An 18,750-nucleotide genomic window follows, 5' to 3' on the forward strand; every position below is an offset into this window, starting at 1 on the left:
CCCTTCCAACTTTACTATTATTATTATTATTATTATTATTATTATTATTATTATTATTATTATTATTATTATTATTATTATTACCATTGGATTGTGTAACATTGAATAGATTTATACCGAGGTTAAGATGCAACATTGAGTAACAAATGTACCCGGACATCACATCTGTTTACTAAGCATTTATGATTTGTAATAATAGAGAATCAATATAACACCTATTAAAAGGAAAACTACTCAAGAGCATTTCACCAAGGCTGCCATCGCTGGCGCCATCTTTAATGGAATATCACTCACCATCTTCACTTGTTATCTTTATCTTCCCTGCAGCTGTCAAGACAGCCCCAACTGTATTCCCGCTGTCTCCTTGTAACCAAGATATTACCACCGCTTCCCTAGTTTCCATCGGTTGTCTCATCAAAGGCTACTTTCCTCAACCAGCCACAGTGCAGTGGAATTCAGGCGCCATCACCAGTGGAATACACAACTTCCCTCCGGTTTCACTGGCATCCGACCACTATACTTACACCAGCCTGCTCACCATCCCTGTCAGCCAGTGGCAATCCCAGGAATTCCAGTGCAATGTTGAGCATGCAGCCACTGACACCAGAATTAACAAAAGAATTGAACGTAAGTCCTGTAAAGTTATCCTTTTCTTTTCTCAAGGGCAGTTGATTTGTCAAAGGCAAAAAAGGTCAAATGTGAAGGTAAATCACTGGGAGATAATGGCAATTGTCAAGGTCCAAGCAATCCTTGGTTTACAACTCTTTGGTGACCGTTCAAACCTATAACAGCACTGAAGAAGGAGACTTTATGACTGTTTTTCACACTGCAACATCCTTGTGATCACGTGACCAAAATTTGGATGCTTGGCAACCAGCTCATATTTATGATGATCACAGTGTCTCAGGGTCATGTCACACATTTTGTGACCTTCTGACAAGCAAAGTCCATGGGAAAGCCAGATTCACTTAACAACTAATTTAACAAACTGCAGTAAACAACTGTGGCAAAAAAAGTCATAAAATGGGGCAAAACTCATTTAACAAATGTCTTGCTTAGCAATATAAATTATGGGGTCCATTGTTGTCACAAGTTGGGGATTACCTGTAGTTCTTGATTTATCCCCACATGGAGGTAAAGGACCACATGGAGTTACGACTGTCTCCTCAAAAGGTACCTATGAACCAATGTGAGGAGGAAAGACAGAAGCAACCATCACCTGTTGGAAGGAATTAAGGCAAAGGTTAATAGGGGTAGACCAGGAAAACAAGATTTGAGGAGCCCCAAAAACAAGATTTGAGGAGCCCCAAGGCATCTGAACTTGCTTGTTTTTATTTGAAGACATTTCACTTCTCATCTAAGATGCTTCTTCATCTGTGACTGGATGGTGGGGAATGGCAGTCAGAGCTTCAGTCAGAGCTGAAGAAGCTTCTTGAATGAGAAGCGAAACCTCTTCAAAGAAAAACAAGAAAGTCCAGTTGCCTCATGAAAAAAAAAAAAAAGCATCTTTGGGACAACCCTGACCTGGATGACTGAGAATCTCCATAGATTAAGGTTTGAGGAGGGATTCAGAAGCCAAAGAGATGTTTGTGTGAAAAGTCAAGGATTTTCCAAGCCATGGAATCTTTCAATCAGAAAACCCTCAGAACAATCAGAAAGAAAGAAAAAAAGCTGAGAAGACAATCATTGGAGGATAGGGGTTGTATTAGGACACTACCCAAGGGTGTAGTGACCCTCCTTCTTGCTTCTCTACTCTGTTATACTTAATAACTGTTAAATGTGTCATCTAATTCTTCCTGTTTAGGCTCTGTAATCCGTAGTCCTGTGGGCCCCGAGGTCAAGGTGTTCCAGTCTTCATGTGATTCCAGAGATGGTGAAGGGCCTATACAGTTGTGGTGCCTGATTTCAGATTTCTACCCTAAACAAGTGGAAATTGATTGGAAGGTGGGCAGCCACTCTGGACTGATGCATCCATATAATTATCACCCTTGGCAGAATTCTGGCACGTATACTTTCAGTACTGCCAGCGTGGTCAATATCACTCGAGCTGATTGGCTGGAAGGAAATAATTATTACTGCGAGGCAACCCATGCGGCGTCACAAACCAAGGTGAAAGGCAAAGCCAGGAAATGTGAAGGTAATCGTGATATTGCGCAAATTCTGGTTTGTATAAATGAGCAAGGAATGAAAAGAGAAAACCAAAGGAGGAAGCTAGCGCATCTTTTCACGAGATCTTTTGTCCTATGTATCAATCCATACTATTTAAAACAGTGTTTCTCAACCTTGACAATTTTAAGGCATGTGGACTTCAACTCCCAGAATTCCACAGCCAGCATTGCTGGCTGTGGAATTCTGGGAGTTGAAGTCCACATGCCTTAAAATTGTCAAGGTTGAGAAACACTGATTTAAAATAAATCTTCATTAATTTAGGATTTCCTCACCTGCTCATACAACCCTGTTTAGAGAGAGGAAACATTTTTCTGGCTTAATTGGAGCCGGTAATGACAAGTGGTTAGAAAGCAGTACTGTAGGCTAACTCATTGCTCAGTGCAAGGAGTTTGATCCTGACTGGCTCAGGTTTAACTCAGCCTTCTATTCTGCAAAGGTCAATAAAATGAGGACCCAGATTATTGGGGGCAATAGGCTGACTCTGTAAACCACTTAGAGAGGACTATAAAGCGGAATGGAATGGAATAGAATAGAATAGAATAGAATAGAATAGAATAGAATAGAATAGAATAGAATAGAATAGAATAGAATAGGAATAAGAATGGAATGGAATAGAATAGAATAGAATAGAATAGAATAGAATAGAATAGAATAGAATAGAATAGAATAGAATAGAATAGAATAAGAATAGAATGGAATGGAATAGAATTAGAATAGAATAGAATAGAATAGAATAGAATAGAATAGAATAGAATAGAATAGAATAGAATAGAATAGAATAGAATAGGAATAGAATAGAATAGAATAGAATAGAATAGAATAGAATAGAATAAGAATAAGAATAAGAATAAGAATAAGAATAAGAATAAGAATAAGAATAAGGAATAGAATAGAATAAGAATAGAATAAGGAATAGAATAGAATAAGAATAGAATGGAATGGAATAAGAATGGAATAGAATAGAATAGAATAGAATAGAATAGAATAGAATAGAATAGAATAGAATAGAATAGAATAGAATAGAATAGAATGGAATGGAATAAGAATGGAATAGAATAGAATAGAATAGAATAGAATAGAATAGAATAGAATAGAATAGAATAGAATAGAATAGAATAGAATAGAATAGAATAGAATAGAATAGACTTCGGAGGTCTTCCAGTCCAACCCCCTGCTCAGGCAGGAAGTCATATATCATTTAATAATGATGATGATGATAAAATTGGAAGGGACCTTGGAGGTCATCTGGTCCAACCCCCTGCTCAGGCAGGAAAACCTATACCATTTCGGACAAATGGCTGTCCAGTTTCTTCTTAAAAACTTCCAGTGTTGGAGCATTCACATCTTCTGGAGGCAGGTTACTCCACGGATCAGTTGTTCTAACTGTGGAACAACATGCGTCCAGAAATGAAAAGCCATTTCATTATATACTACGAAATGGTATATAAGTTTAAGTGTTGTTGCTATTTCCATTAACTATGAAATAAAGAGGCAGCGTCAAAGGACTTATATTTACTAAACTTAAAAGCAGCTCCAGTACAGATCAGATCAAGAGCCTGTTGGGATGGGGAAGAAATGAGAGTCGAAGAGGGAACTGACATTAATTTTTTAACTTTAGATGGGAGCAGTTGTCCCTCCGGTGATATTAAGGTGGATATTCTGCCCCCAAGACCAAAAGCCTTGTACATTGATAGAAATGGCAAGATCAGCTGTGTGGTGAGCAATCTGCAAAATGAACAGGGGGTGAAATTCACCTGGTCTCGGGAGAAGAGTGGACACCTGACTCCTGACTTAATGGAAACGATAGAAGAATCAGGGGCTTACACTGTTGTCAGTCGCCTCAACGTCTTCCCTCAAGACTGGGAATCAGGAGAGACTTTCACCTGTCTGGTGGAACATCCAACCTTTGTTTCTCCCATCACAAAGAAAATTTCCAAGACCAGAGGTAAGAAGGAAGTTACACTGTTCTCCCTCATGGGGACTAACAGACTTATTTTCATTTGTGGCCGGGAATGTCTGTAGAGACAAGCTCTGTAATGGATGATGTGTACTGCAAGTTTGGAGACATGAAAAAGGGGTGGCATCAACAATCCAAATATTTGGTGGATAATCACACCAGGTTAACCAAATTCACTCTTGGCTTGGCACAATGTGGGCCTTTAGTCACAGAATGGCCAGTAAACCATGGTTTAGGGATATCAATGAACGATGGGTTTGCTCAATGAGCAATGGCTAAAGGAATCACAGTTTAGCAAGAGGGGTAAACTATTCATTGCTGCCACTAATTTGTCTTATATTTCATTGTTGTGTTTCTTTCCTCAAACTTCACAAAGGCAAACATAGTGCACCCAAGGTCTATGTCTTCCCACCTCATCAAGATGAGCTCAACTCAGGCAGAACAGTGTCGGTTAACTGCGCGATAAATGAATTTTTCCCAGCTGCAGCTGATGTCCAGTGGCTGCAGAATCACAATCCCGTGTCAGAGGACAACTATGTGACTACTCCACCTATGAAGAATAAGCATGATGATTCCTACTTTCTCTTCAGCAAACTTGCTATCTCCAGGCCTGAATGGGAAACCGGTTTATTCACTTGTATGGTGATCCATGAAGACCTCCCCATGAAGTTCACCCAGAGGAACATCTCAAAAACCCAGGGTAAAAAATGAATCAGCTGCTCCATTTCAGTCCATCCTAGATTTCCCTTTAGCACTGTCAGACCAAACTGTTAATGATTTGTCTGCTCACGCGTTTCACATCTGGATGAATAAAAGCAATCCATCTAAGAAACACCTCAGGTTCTCTTGTTTTCTCCTTAGGCATGAGATGTAGAAGGGGAAGGGGGATAATCTGTCTGAAAAAGCAGAATCAAGGCTTAAGGCTGGTTTATTGTACTGATTGATTAGTTCTGCTTTCTACAGCCGCCCATCTCAGCAAATGAATCTGGGCGGGTCACAGTTCTGATAATCCAACATAACGGAGTCCATCGTGAATCCCACAGAGGGCCAATGGATTTAGCTGGGTTACGCACAGGCACCCCGAATTAGCCCCACTGCAGTGCTGTGCTGTAAGAAAAGAATGCAATAGATGCATCTAATCCAATCTGCTGAGCTTCAGGGTTCACTGAAAATTTGAACCCATCAAGTTCAAGGACAATGATCCTGTCTGTTCCATATCAAATTTCTTATATTGTTAAGTGCCCTTCTCTGTAGGTTGTCCACTTAGCCCAAGAGCAAAGAGTCAAAGTATCTGAAATACATATAATTGTAATTATTTATTGAAAAATGCCCCGTCAACTTAGATCCATCTACGTCCCTTGGCCAACTGCCTCTGAGCCACAGTTTCTCCATGGACCAATCATTTGGAGCAAAGTGGCACTGTTCTCTGCAGGTCTATAATCAATAATAATTTCAATATCAAGGACTCATATCTAATACAAAAATAGCCAGAGAATTCTCAAGGGTGAATCTCAATCAGCCATTGTAATATAAGGACGTTATTATCAAAACTAAAAAAAAAAAAAAGCATCAAACTCGTGATCCACTAAGGGAGAATTCTAAAGGATCCACTATGCCAGGGAATGCTCTGAGTTTGCCAAATAATTGATACAAATGGCAAATATAAAATCAAGGAAGAGAGGAAAGAAATCTTTAATTCAAATTACTGAACACAGTAGGTTGAGTAATAGGGGAAATTATAGGATGATTATAGGAAATTATAGAATGAGCATTCAGTTCTCAAGATATCCTCATTCAGAAATGCAAAACTACCTGGTAGAAAAACAATTCTTTTCCAAAAACACATCCAAAACCTACTGATTACCAGAACAAATTAAAAAGAAAAAAAAAGAAAAGCAATCACTTTTGTCCTTAAAAAGCACTATTAAAATCCACTGATTAGTTATTCAAAATTCCGCAGACCTATATTACTACTATATTAACCTATAGTGTACTATGTTAACACAGAAAAAGATGTTTTCTCAAAATCTGTATTAACACAAAAAGGAGACATTGCCTCAAAACCTTTGACATTTCAGATGTCATCTGAAGACGGAATGACAAACTTCAAAGGACCTTGAAGGTCTTCTAGCGCAACCCCTGCTGAAGCAGGACACCCTATACCATTTCAGACAAATGGTTGTCCAATCTCTTCTTGAAAAGCTCCAGTGTTGGAGCACCCACAACTTCTGCAGTTCTCAATGTCAGGAAATTTCTCCTTAGTTCTAGGCTGCTTCTCTCCTTGATTAGTTTCCATCCGTTGCTTCTTGTCCTGCTTTGGAGAATAGATGGACCCCCTCTTCTTTGTGGAAGCCCCTCAAACATTGAAACACTGCTATCATATCACCCCTAGTCCTTCTTTTCAATAGACTAGACATACCCAGTTCCTGCAACCATTCTTCATGTTTTAGTCTCCAGTCCCCTAATCAGTGCAGAGATGAGAAAGAGAGATTACGCAGCACCCAAGAACAATTCAACTGTAGAAATTAAATAGTAAGATCTCTCCACTTGGACATCCATTGGCAAATTGAAATATTAACAATCACATTTCATCGTATTGATCAACACCGGAACACATCTAATATTTTTCCGATTTTCTTTTTTTTAGAATTTTTGCACACTCTGATTCATTAAAATTTCAGACAAGGAGTTCAATGAAATATAAACATGTTAACTGTTGATGTACAACAACAGACACTGAAAAAAATACAACACTATATATCACCAAAAAAAGGAACAAGTGCCAAGAAATCTGTCAATCTTCATCTGATAACATGTGATCATGGAAGTTGACAACTGATGCTAAGCTAAGAATTGGAGAAGCCCCACTTCAGTGAAGCAAATCCAGCTGTGTAAAACTTTTTTAAAAATATGATAAATTATAATTTGCTAAAAACAATAGGGAAAATAGGAGAAATAAACAATGCCCTGCCATACAAGCAACAGAAAACACATATAAATATACAAAAACGGGTTTTTTTCCCTCCTCCAGAAAGAGCAAAATAAATAAAGGAAAGCTAAATAAATGAATAATTCTAAAATACCATGATAATATAACTCAATTATAAAATTACAATACAAAATAAAGTAATAATTCATTAACAGTAAATTAGTACATAATAAATAAAAATATAAAAAAGAAGAAAACTCGATGCAAAGTAAGGCCAGTTGTGAATTCCCGTTGTTGTGTGTAGAATAATAATATAATCTCTATAAAATTATTAATATTTTTTAAATTAAGACATAATAGACGTAATATGCTCAATCTGACAGAAAAAGTAGGGGCGTTATTTAAAACACAAATAAAATAGGATTAAAAGAGAGATTTTGGGTTATGTGTCATATTTTCCATTATGACTTATCTCTGGAGTTATGGACGCAAGTGCCAAGAAATCTGTCAATCTTCATCTGATGAAGAATGCAGGCATAACATTTTGATCATGGAAGTTGACAACCGATTCTAAGCTAAGAATTGGAGAAGCCCCGCTTCAGTGAAGCAAGTCCAACTATATAAAAATTAAAGGAGATATCAGAAATGATGTTTCGCTGAAAACAATGGAGAGAAAGAAGAGAGAAACAGACAACACACCATTCTACGCAAGCAGCCAAACCATATATAAAGATACAAAAACAGGGGGGGGAGGGTTCCTCCTTCAAAAAGAGCAAAGTAAATAAATAAGAGGCGGACAAATCACTAGTTTTAAAATTTAATTATAATATAACTCAATTATAAAATTATCATGGTGGCGCAGCAGTTAGAGTGCAGTACTGCAGGCCACTTTAGCTGACTGTGTTCAGCAGGTCAGCGGTTCAAATCTCACCGGCTCAAGGTTGACTCAGCCTTCCATCCTTCCGGGGTAGGTAAAATGACCCAGATTGTTGGGGGCAATGTAAATATATATATACATTGCTTACTGGTGTTCCACCGCTTAGAGAGTGCTTGCACTTAAAGCGGTATATAAGTCTCATAAATAAATAAATCATGATAAAATAAAAATTATAATGTATTAACAGTAAATAAATTGCATCAATTAGAATAACAAAATAGAATTCAAAGCGAACAAAGGCCAAGAGCATCTAAAAAAACCAGCAGATGTGATTTCTCATTATTGTGTATATAATATACACCCTATTTCTCTATATAACCATTAAAATATTTTTAAATGAAAACGTAACAGACGTAATACGCTCAGCTTGAGTGAAATAGTATGGGCTTGGAGTTATTTAGACACCTAAATAAAACAGGACTAAAATAGAGGCCTTAGCCTATGAGTCATTTGTCCTATAGTGACTTACCCTCTGGAATTAGCTGTTGTTCTCAAGATGTTGTACAGGTACTCTTCGATTTACAACCGTTCATTTAGCAACCGTTCAAAGTTACCACAGCGCTGAAAAAAAGTGGCTTATGAACAGTCCTCGCACTTTGACTGGCTCAGCATCTTCACCGTCACGTGATCAAAATTTGGGCTCTTAGCAACCGTCATGTATTTATGATGGTGGCAGCATCATGGGATCACCCTTTGCAATTTCCGCAGGTGGCTTCTGACCAGCAAAGTCAGTGGGGGAGGCTGGATTTGTTTAACAGCAGTGGACTCACTTATTGGCGTTGATTCGCTCAACAGCCATGGCAAGTAAGGTCATAAAATCACTCATGGCTCTGTTAACAACAGAAATTGCTTAGCAACAGAAGTGCTGGTCTTACTTGTGATTATATATTGAAGATTGCCTGTAAATCATCACTAAGAAAAGTAGCTATGAACAAAACCGAGGACTTATAAGACCCCTACAGATCTTGTCATCAATTCTGACATTGCAAGAACAAAATCTAGTCTAAATCATAACCGAGGTAGACTTGACATTTATTTATTTATTTATGAGACTTTATATACCGCTTTAAGTGCAAGCGCTCTCTAAGCGGTGTACACCAGTAAGCAATGTATATATATATATACATTGCCCCCAACAATCTGGGTCCTCATTTTACCTACCCCGGAAGGATGGAAGGCTGAGTCAACCTTGAGCCGGTGAGATTTGAACCGCTGACCTGCTGAACACAGTCAGCTAAAGTGGCCTGCAGTACTGCACTCTAACCGCTGCACCACCTCGGCTCTTCTGACTTTGTTAAGTCCATTTATATCCATATTTTTTTTTGTAATCCATACTAAAATCAAATAATAAAAAGGAATAGCCCTGGTAAGCAAGCATTTGTTCGAGTGGCTGGTATACACAAGCCAATATCTTTAATGCACACACATGAACTAGAACCTGACAGAATCATTGGGAGCAAATATAACCCATTGGGTCAAAGAGATTTTCTTTTAATAGAAATCCATAATTCTGCAGAAAGAGCAGGATTTTCAATTTTTATTTGGGTGAGTTTGTATGGCCTAATTCCACCGCTATGCAAAATGGCTTCCTAATCAGAAGTACACATTGGGGACGAGAGAGAGATGGATCAATGGAGACTTTAGGCTGGCGAATAATATGGAGCATGACAACTTTCTGTTTTTCATTTCACAGGGGTACTTGTGATTGTGGAGAACGATTACAGCTTTGAGAAAGAGGAAGAGCTGGAACATTTGTGGACCATCCTTTTCATTTTCTTCATTCTCTTCCTCCTCAGTGTGTGTTATAGTGCCACAATAACACTGTTCAAAGTAAGTGGGGAGGGAGAGAACTTTTTCAATGAATAGCACAAAGAAAGGGGTTAACGTAGACCTTTCAGAAATAGACCAAGGCTAAAAGGGAAGATCAGGATGAAATATTGTTTCTTGCCAATATTTGAGGTGGGCACACGGCTATGAAGTTCATGCTCTTTTTATGGCCTTCTCAATGTCCTTGAAGAGGCCACACCATCTCAGCAGACGTCTAGACTGGAAACATCATTAGTAGAGGCCTTATGTTCTCATAAATGCTGAAACACCTATGTTTATTACAACACAGTGAGGGTGGAGTAAGATCCTACGCAAGAACTATCTCTGCTTATAAAAATGGCATCCTGTCAACTATTCCATTAAAACAGAAGACAGCAATGTTTTTCAGAAAGAGGCCTGCCCTTTTCCTTCAAATAATATGATAGGTCCGTGTTTCAATAGGTTTGTAAAACTGTGGGGTCCTTGGTCTCTGGGTTTGGTTGTTTTCTTGCAGACGTTTCATTACCCAACCAGGTAACATTATCAGTGCTACAAGGCAGTGGGATTTGCTGTCTTTTTATATATTAGTGGCTTGTCCTACCAATATTGGTGGAAGTATTGCTGGTGGTTCCTTAATTCAGCTGTTTTTATGGCTAGCTTTTGGTCTGAAGTGGTAGCTCTTTGATTGGGGCATTGTTTCCTTCTAGACTATTGGACTAGTATTGACCTTCGTGTAAATCTCTGTTTATTTGGGTGTTGATTGCTGGTGATGAGGTATTTGAGGGTTTTTTGTTTCCTTTTTGGCTTTCTGATTGTCTCTTTTGAGTAATATGTAGATGTTGTATACCTCTATGTGCCTGTTGATGGCTGATTTCTCTGAGACCCAGACTTCTAAAAATTCTCTAGTGTTTTTGGATTTAGCTTGGTCTAGGATGCTATCCTAGCATTGATGATGTTAACTAGTTTAGGGATATAAATGTCTGCAAGAATACATTCAGTGTTAGAGAGCACCAAGATCCCTACATTTCAACTCTGAGCTACAAATATTTCATTATATTGTTAAGTGTGTGAGTTTGGTTAAAAAAAAAGAAAAGGGCAGAGCTAGGATGAAAATTAAGCTTGATTTAATTTAAATGCATTATAATTAATAAGATTTTTCCCCATGTGCCTAAGAATGTTCTCTTTTATCTTGGACACATCAGAGAACTTTAGAAGTGTTTTGAACTCAGAACCCAAAATTAGGCACAATGCATACAGCTTAAGGTCCAGTTGAATTCTTTCTCTTTTCTTGCATATTCTGTTAAAAAATAAAAACAATGAGATGAAGAGAAGGAAACAGTTGGCCAAGTCAAGTAGAAAAAAATGAAAAACGTTGGAGAAGAGAGGCTAAGAAAAAAATAGAATAATTTAACCTTTTCTCATATTCATTGCAAGAAAGGGGGAAAGAAAGAAGTATTAGTAACAAACACAAACAATTCTTCATGAAAGAACCTGTCGACTATTCTTCTCTACCAACTCTGAACCCATAATTTTCCATTCTCACTGCTTCCCAATAGGTAAAATGGCTTTTCTCTACAATCACACAACTGAGGAAGAAACCAACATGCCCTAATTACAGGAACATAATCCAGTAGAAGACCAATGGGAAGATTTGCTTGGGTCTACAACTCCATCTTCAACATAAAGACCTGGAGCGTCTCTCTCTGTCCTGGACTATCCAAGATCAATTTGTGGATCCATGGAGATGGAGAATGTTGCTAGAACCTGGAAGAAAAATATATTCTTGTAGACCATGTGTCATAAAAACAATTCCACTGAAGTAAACTTGTGGACATGTATTAAATTGTTTCCTAAAGAGCAGACAGGTCTCAGATCCAGATAGGCATGATAGAAAATGGAGGCCTACCAAAAGCCAACCTAGGGTCTAGTGTCTGAAGAGTTCATTCAGATGTCTCTGTTTTCCACCCTGCCATTTCAGACGTTCTGTTCCACATTTGTCCTCCTCTAAGCATTATTCCCGCGAACCAGTTTGCTTTAGTGATTTGCTTGTTTGCTTGCTTCCATTCAAGTCAGAAGCACCAAGGCAGTTGCAGGTTGAAAGGATTAGCCAGTGACATCATCCTTGCCCTATTGATGTTCAGTTGGGCTCCTTTCAAATGCTTGGCAGGAGCTGGAATGAAGGACGAGCGCTCAACCCTGCCCCACGGCAGGTCTCAGGTCTCAAACGCAGGCTTGCTAACCTCCTACCCAATCTTCCAGCCATTTGAGCCACCATGTCCTGGTATAGTGGTTAAAGCATCAGACTGGAAGTCAGGAGACCATTAGTTCAAGTCCTGCTTCAGGAAAGAAGCTGGCTGGATGAGTTTTGGGCCAGCCACTTTCTTCCCATCCTAGGAAGCAGGCAATGGAAACCAGTTCTGAAAATGTTGCCAAGAAAAGCAGGGATTTGTCACTGTAGTTGCCAGGACTCAAGACTTATTTGAACTCGCACACACAACACAGAATATCATCCCTATTGCTCAAAGATATCTGAACTATCAACCCCTGTTGAATGCACCAGACTCACCAGTTCTATGAACCTATTTCAGAGAACCCACCATATAAACCAGTGGTTCTCAACTTTTTAATGCCGCGACCCTCCCATCCGGTCGTAAGTTGAGGACTACTCAACTGGTGCAGCACTGTTTGCAGAAGGGGACTTTTGGCGGGCTCAGCAGGGCAGAGACAGCCTGGACAATTCCTATTGGCTTTTGAAAGCCAATAGAATTAGACTCTATTCAAGAGAGTCTATTCTATTGGCTTTCAAAAGCCAATAGAATCAAAGGGAGTAGCACAGCTAAGGAAAAGGGGGAAAAAATGGTGGACTGTATTGTTTGGCGACCCCCGTGAAATGGTCATTCGACCCCAAATGGAGTCCCGACCCACAGGTTGAGAACCACTGATATAAACACAGAAATGTATAAACCTCTTGTCTCCTTGCCTGGCTTTAAATACGCAACATGTTTTGCCAGCCGTACCCCTCTCATCTCCTCCTCATCCGTCCTCACATTTTTTAGACAAGAATGATACTGAGAAAATCATGCCATTGTAATATAAATGGCTTGCTTTATTTTTGTTATTCTGATAGAAAATAAATGCACAAATAAAAACAGATGTTCACTTATATGGTGTTTGTTTGGTTTTTTTAAATCAGCCCTCCAAAACTGTTGTGGGAAAACCATTGCAGCACACTAATGTTAATGCCCTTTGGCTTTTGGGGACAGTTATTCGATATAAATATCTCACTGCTTTAAAAGGAGGCGGAAACTGTTCAAGTCTTTATGATGAACATCAGGGTCAAAGAACTAGAATCAGAAGGGTGCTAAAAGAAAGAGAAAAGGGGGGGGGAGAGAGAGATGAGCAATTATGTCTAAGGAAATTGACTTTCGTCAGCTGCTTATTTCACCCAGAAGTTCAACAAACACATACACGCAGGTCTTCTAATCCAACCCCCTGCTCATGCAGGAAACCCTATACCATTTCAGACAAATGGTTGTCCAATCTTTTCTTAGAAACCTCCAGTGTTGGAGCATTCACAACTTCTGGAGGCTAGCTGTTCCACCAGGTTGTGTCTCTCCTTGATTAGTTTCCATCCATTGCTTCTTGTGCATTAGGTAATCTTGCTGCTGTCATGGCATCAAAGTTCCAATTTTTTTTCCCCAAGTCTTTTTCCATTAAACCCAAAATAAAAGTTCCTGGTTTTATCTTTATATTCACTTTGAGAATCTTCCGTAATAAGATGTGAATCCTATAGTAACACTTCTTTGCTTTATCACATGTCCACCATAAAAGTGATAAAACAGTGATGGCAAACCTTTTAGAGACCGAGTGCCCCAAAACTGGCCCCGCCCCTGCTCCACCCACTGCCCTGCCCCTGCCCCGCTCCCACCCCATCCCCCACCCACCTGCCCACAGGGCCACTCACCACCTCCAGGGCCTGCCGCAGATCGCCCAGGCAACCCAGCAGCACTATGGTGGCCATGCCCTCTGCCCATGCCCCGCAGCATCAACTGTGTGGGATGAGACGAGGGCAGAGTCTTGTCTACGCTGCCTGGCTGCCATGTCCTTGGCTGCACTGCTCCATGTGGGCCTGTTCGGGGGTGACTCTCCTCCAGGGGGGCTGCTGGTGAAGAGGGGGTCGTGGGGGGAGGTGAGGCTGGGGCAACAGCACATGTGCCCACAGAGAGGACTCCGAGTGCCACCTCTGGCACGCGTGCTATAGGTTCACCACCACTGTGATAAAACATTCCTTCTTTACATTTGCATTTCCAAACATTCATTTGGAATACCTTTATACATTCTTAACAACTAATCTGGTGTTAAATACCGATGATATATTATCTGATAAAAAAAATTCTTTTAAATTATGTTGTTGTTGTTAATTGCGAAGTCATGTCCGACCCATCGCAACCCCATGGACAACGTTCCTCCAGATCTTCCTGTCCTCTACCATCTTCTGGAGTCCATTTAAATTCACACCTACTGCTTCAGTGACTCCATCCAGCCATCTCATTCTCTGTCGTCCCCTTCTTCTATTGCCCTCCATCTTTCCCAGCATCAGGCTCTTTTCCAGTGAGTCCTTCCTTCTCATTAGGTGGCCAAAGTACTTGAGTTTCAACTTCAGGATCTGGCCTTCCAAAGAGCAGTCGGGGTTGATCTCTTCTAGGACTGACCGGTTTGAACGCCTTGCAGTCCAAGGGACTCGCAGGAGTCTTCTCCAGCACCATAGTTCAAAGGCCTCAATTCTTTTGCGCTCTTTTAAATTATAATGTAGTGTAAACTTTAGACCTTTCGTCCATATATTGATGGAGTTAGCAGAGATGGCCAAATTGACTGCTTTGATTAAAGAAAAAAAAATGTAATTTTTTGGGAAACCACTTCTGGTTTTTCTGCTTGAGGTGGGGGGGGAAGAACTGTCAATTGGGGCCAAATAATAAGACATACCCTGGACCATTCACAAGTAAACAAGCAACATTTTAACTGGATAAGCTCAAAAGCTAATCTAGAGAGAAAGGAAAAATTACATTAAGGGCCTAAGGGTAAGAGAAGGAGGGATGTAAGGACTGGCATCAATTTTGTATCCATAGATGCCAGCAGTCACTTCGCCACTGGGGTTACTGCCTACCTTCTGCCCCCACAGCCGAAAGACTTGTACATGAACAGGAATGCCAGGCTCGTTTGTGTGGTTGTCAGTCTGCAACAGGAAGAGGGGTTGAAAATAAGCTGGTCACGTAAGAAGCGAATTGCCACGCATCCGGAATTAGTGGTGGTGACTGAAGAAAACAATGGAACCTTCACAGCTGTCAGCCACCTCCCTGTCTCCACTGAAGATTGGGAATCGGGAGAGGCTTTCACCTGTTCAGCAGAATATCCAGGTCTGCCTCGTCCCATCATGAAGAAAATTTCCAAGAGCAGAGGTAAGGAAGAAGCAGAGTGGCTCTCTGCCCTGCGAACCAATGAATTTAATTTCTCAATTATTATTTTTTGGGGGCACAAATGAGAACATTTGCAATCCATGGTGTGTACCACCAGGCTGGAGAAGTAAAACAGAATGTTCAGTTGTCATCCATTGTCTCCAATCATGGACCTTTCTTTGTTTCCTCTTTGCATCTCAGGGCCTCTGGAGCCCAATTCATAGTAAGATGCTTTACCTTGCTTCTACAACAATTTTGCAGAGACTTAATTGGAACTCCTAGGAGCCTATGGTGGTGTCATTGAGTGAGTGCACAATGGGTTTATTTATACTGCGGACCCATTCCAAGCAGGGAGCTAGGACCAAGTGAAATATGGATTCCCTATGATCCCATCCTCTATTACAGTGTTTCCCAAACTTGACAATTTTAAGGGATGTGGACTTCAACTCCCAGAATTCCACAGCCAGCATTGCTGGCTGTGGAATTCTGGGAGTTGAAGTCCACATCCCTTAAAATTGTCAAGTTTGGGAAACACTGCTCTATTATTATGAAAGTGTAGACCTCATTTTCTTGTTGCACTGAAGGAGCATATAGAAGCCTCTGGGAAACCCTTATAGAGCTTTAGATAGACTGAATAATCTTCCAAGCTAATGGACTGCTGATATAATGGGCACATCACTGTGCTACAGAGATATACGTAATGCGGAATGATGTTGCCAGGTGGGTTTTGAACGCAAGGCCTTCCGAGGACTTGAGTGTCTTGTCTTCCTAATATCTTAATTCCGCATATTGCCTGAGATTCCTCTTTAACATTAAGCTTTATTTTGGCCTAGAATGCTATCTGAACCAGAGTCAATTCTGTGTAATTGCAATTGTGGCTAACCTGTTAATCTCTCAAGTGAACCAGTCCTCAGTGGTTGGCTATCTAGAATAAATCATGACTTAATACATGGCAACCCTGTCACGGCTTCCATTACTTTATCCTAAACGAAATAATATGTGACTTTCTTTGTCTTTTTCTTTCCATGTTCACAAAGAAAAAAGCAAGGCACCATCCATCCACATCTACCCTCCCATCCCTGGCAATTCACTTTCTCTCACCTGCTTTGTTGGAGGCTTTAACCCACTGAGAATGATGTCCGGTGGCTAAAGAATGGCAATGCCATTTCAGAAGATGACTACGTCAACACCCCAGCCGTGAAGGAAAAGAGGGACGATTCCTACATCCTCTATAGCAAATTGACAATCTCTGAATCAGATTGGCATGCCGGCGAGTCATTCAGCTGTATAGTTGTCCATGAGACCCTTGAACAGAAGTTCACCCAGATGAGCATAGCAAAAACATCAGATAAACATTGAAGACTCCCCTCAACATGCATTGTCCTCCTAGATTTGACTCTCACAGTGTTGGATCCAAATCCTTATAAATAGTTTACATGCGAATATGTTTTGCTGATGGCTAAATAAAGGCAAACCAACTCAGAGGTCTCTGAGGTTTTTCAACCTTTTTTTCAACCAAATTGGGGACTGAGCAAAGTTGAGAGATGAATTCTGGAATTCTGGAACTTTCTCTGGATATTAGAATCAAGGCTTAAGGTTAATCCTGGGAGAAAAAGGGGTTCCACTCCTCCCTTATCAGTGTCAAAATCCTAGGGCCAAAATCCTAGGTATATATATATATATATAACATATAGATAGATAGATAGATAGATAGATAGATAGATAGATAGATAGATAGATAGATAGATAGATTCTGATGTTTTCGCAGGTGTTTGTATGTAGGTCTTTGGTTATTCGGGTTTTCTCCCGCGTAAAATTGGAAGTGTCTTGGCGACGTTTCGACGAAGTCCCATTCGTCATCTTCAGGCTGGTGTTTTCAGCTTCATGCTTCCAATTTTACGCGGGAGAAAACCCGAATAACCAAAGACCTGTGTGTGTGTGTGTGTGTGTGTGTGTGTGTGTGTGTGTGTGTGTGCAATCATCCTCCGCACAGGAAGGAAGGAATCCATCCAGACCAACTATCTGAAGTTCATACTCCTCTGGAAATTTGAACCCATCAAACTCCTCCGCACTGCTCACTTGTTTCAATTCGTACGTGCAATAAGACCACTTTCCCTTATATGTTGGTTGTGGTCTTCTGACACAGGAATGCAATTCACTCAATTATGATTATTTATAATTTTCCCTTTAGAGTTCTCTTTCACCTTTCTTTGTCCCTCCATCCCAAATTTTTCAGCCAACCAGGGTTGAATGGGAGGTTCTTGGGGGTAATAAATAATCATTTTAATGTCCTTACAATTGATTTTGATCATGTTTATATACAGTGATCTCTACCATGGCTAGCTAAACACTTGGCAATTTATAATCCAGCACTAAATACATATATACACATTATAAATTAAAAGAAAAGCGAACACCAGGATAAAATAACCAGACTGTTTAATGCAAACAAGCCTGTAGATAAAAAGTCACTAAGCTTTCGTCAACCAAACTGCCGACATTGTCAGAGTTGGAATAAAAGGAGATCTGGGAGCCGATTTATGTAACTGCCTGCCTCTGCGCCCGGCTTCTCGAGCGCGTCATGGGCCCATTAACTGTGCTTGACTGTAATGCGTAATATATAAATAACACAAAAAACAACAAAACAATAAAATTTTACCAGTGTTGATCAACCTTGGCAACTTGACAATGACTGGACTTCAACTGAAAGACACCGTTTTAGACAATACACAAACATTTTGCCAAATAAGATCCTTATTTTAAAAATACTCTAAAAATAGTAAATCTGCTGGAGGAAAAAAAAATGAGTATCCTCTTCTAACTATGTGATCAAGACTGAAAAAAAGAAAAGGGGAAAAAAAGAAAAACTAATCTTGATACATGAGAGGGGGGGAAATCCATAATGCCAAACTGACCCCCAATGTTACACGAGCTTTATTTACATAAAAAGCAGAAAATGTTCTAGCAACTCTTACAATAAAAAGAACATTAATACATTTAATAAATAAAAATAAAAATTTCAAATGCTGATTCCAAAACCAAGAGAAAAGAATGTTGATTTCCAAGCACATTATAGCAAACTCCCATAATTTTTTTAAAATAAATCTTAAGACTTCTCAATTTCTTATCATATCACAACATCTACATTTGTCAAGCACCACAAAGTAATTACATTCCTCAATTTTTCTAAGAATGTGATCTCTGGTAGCTGAGGGGCAGTACAAAAGAAACTTGGAAATAAGGAAGAATGCCAAACAGATACAAATACAAAATATTTTTGGAATTTTGGCACTTGGATTTTGTGTTTGGTGAAGATGCGTCTTGTATAGCTGGTCCTTTGCTTATAATCATAACTTAGCCCACAATTATGGCTGTAAATTGTGGCAGTCGTTATGTGGATCAGGCTGAGCCTGAGGGAAGGGTCAAATGTGTCATAAGTCACAAATCCTTGTGAGCCCGCAAGGGAACTAAATCCAGTCCACCTTGAATGCCTTTTATT

General features: G+C 39.8%; 2 gene segments (V, D, J or C); both read left to right on the plus strand.

Moving 5' to 3' along the window:
* The first annotated feature begins 1,128 nt into the window (after positions 1-1,128).
* On the plus strand, positions 1,129-4,837 carry LOC120314719. The segment is given in 4 exon segments: positions 1,129-1,134; positions 1,996-2,137; positions 3,788-4,114; positions 4,608-4,837. Coding segments are annotated over 4 exon segments (705 nt in total).
* Positions 4,838-13,203: 8,366 nt separating this feature from the next.
* On the plus strand, positions 13,204-16,610 carry LOC120314720. The segment is given in 3 exon segments: positions 13,204-13,249; positions 14,868-15,254; positions 16,423-16,610. Coding segments are annotated over 3 exon segments (621 nt in total).
* Positions 16,611-18,750: the final 2,140 nt, after the last annotated feature.

The sequence above is a fragment of the Crotalus tigris genome, unplaced genomic scaffold, assembly GCF_016545835.1.
Source record: "Crotalus tigris isolate CLP2741 ecotype Arizona unplaced genomic scaffold, ASM1654583v1 scf7180000018992.311333, whole genome shotgun sequence".
In the NCBI taxonomy this organism is placed as follows: Eukaryota; Metazoa; Chordata; class Lepidosauria; order Squamata; family Viperidae; genus Crotalus; species Crotalus tigris.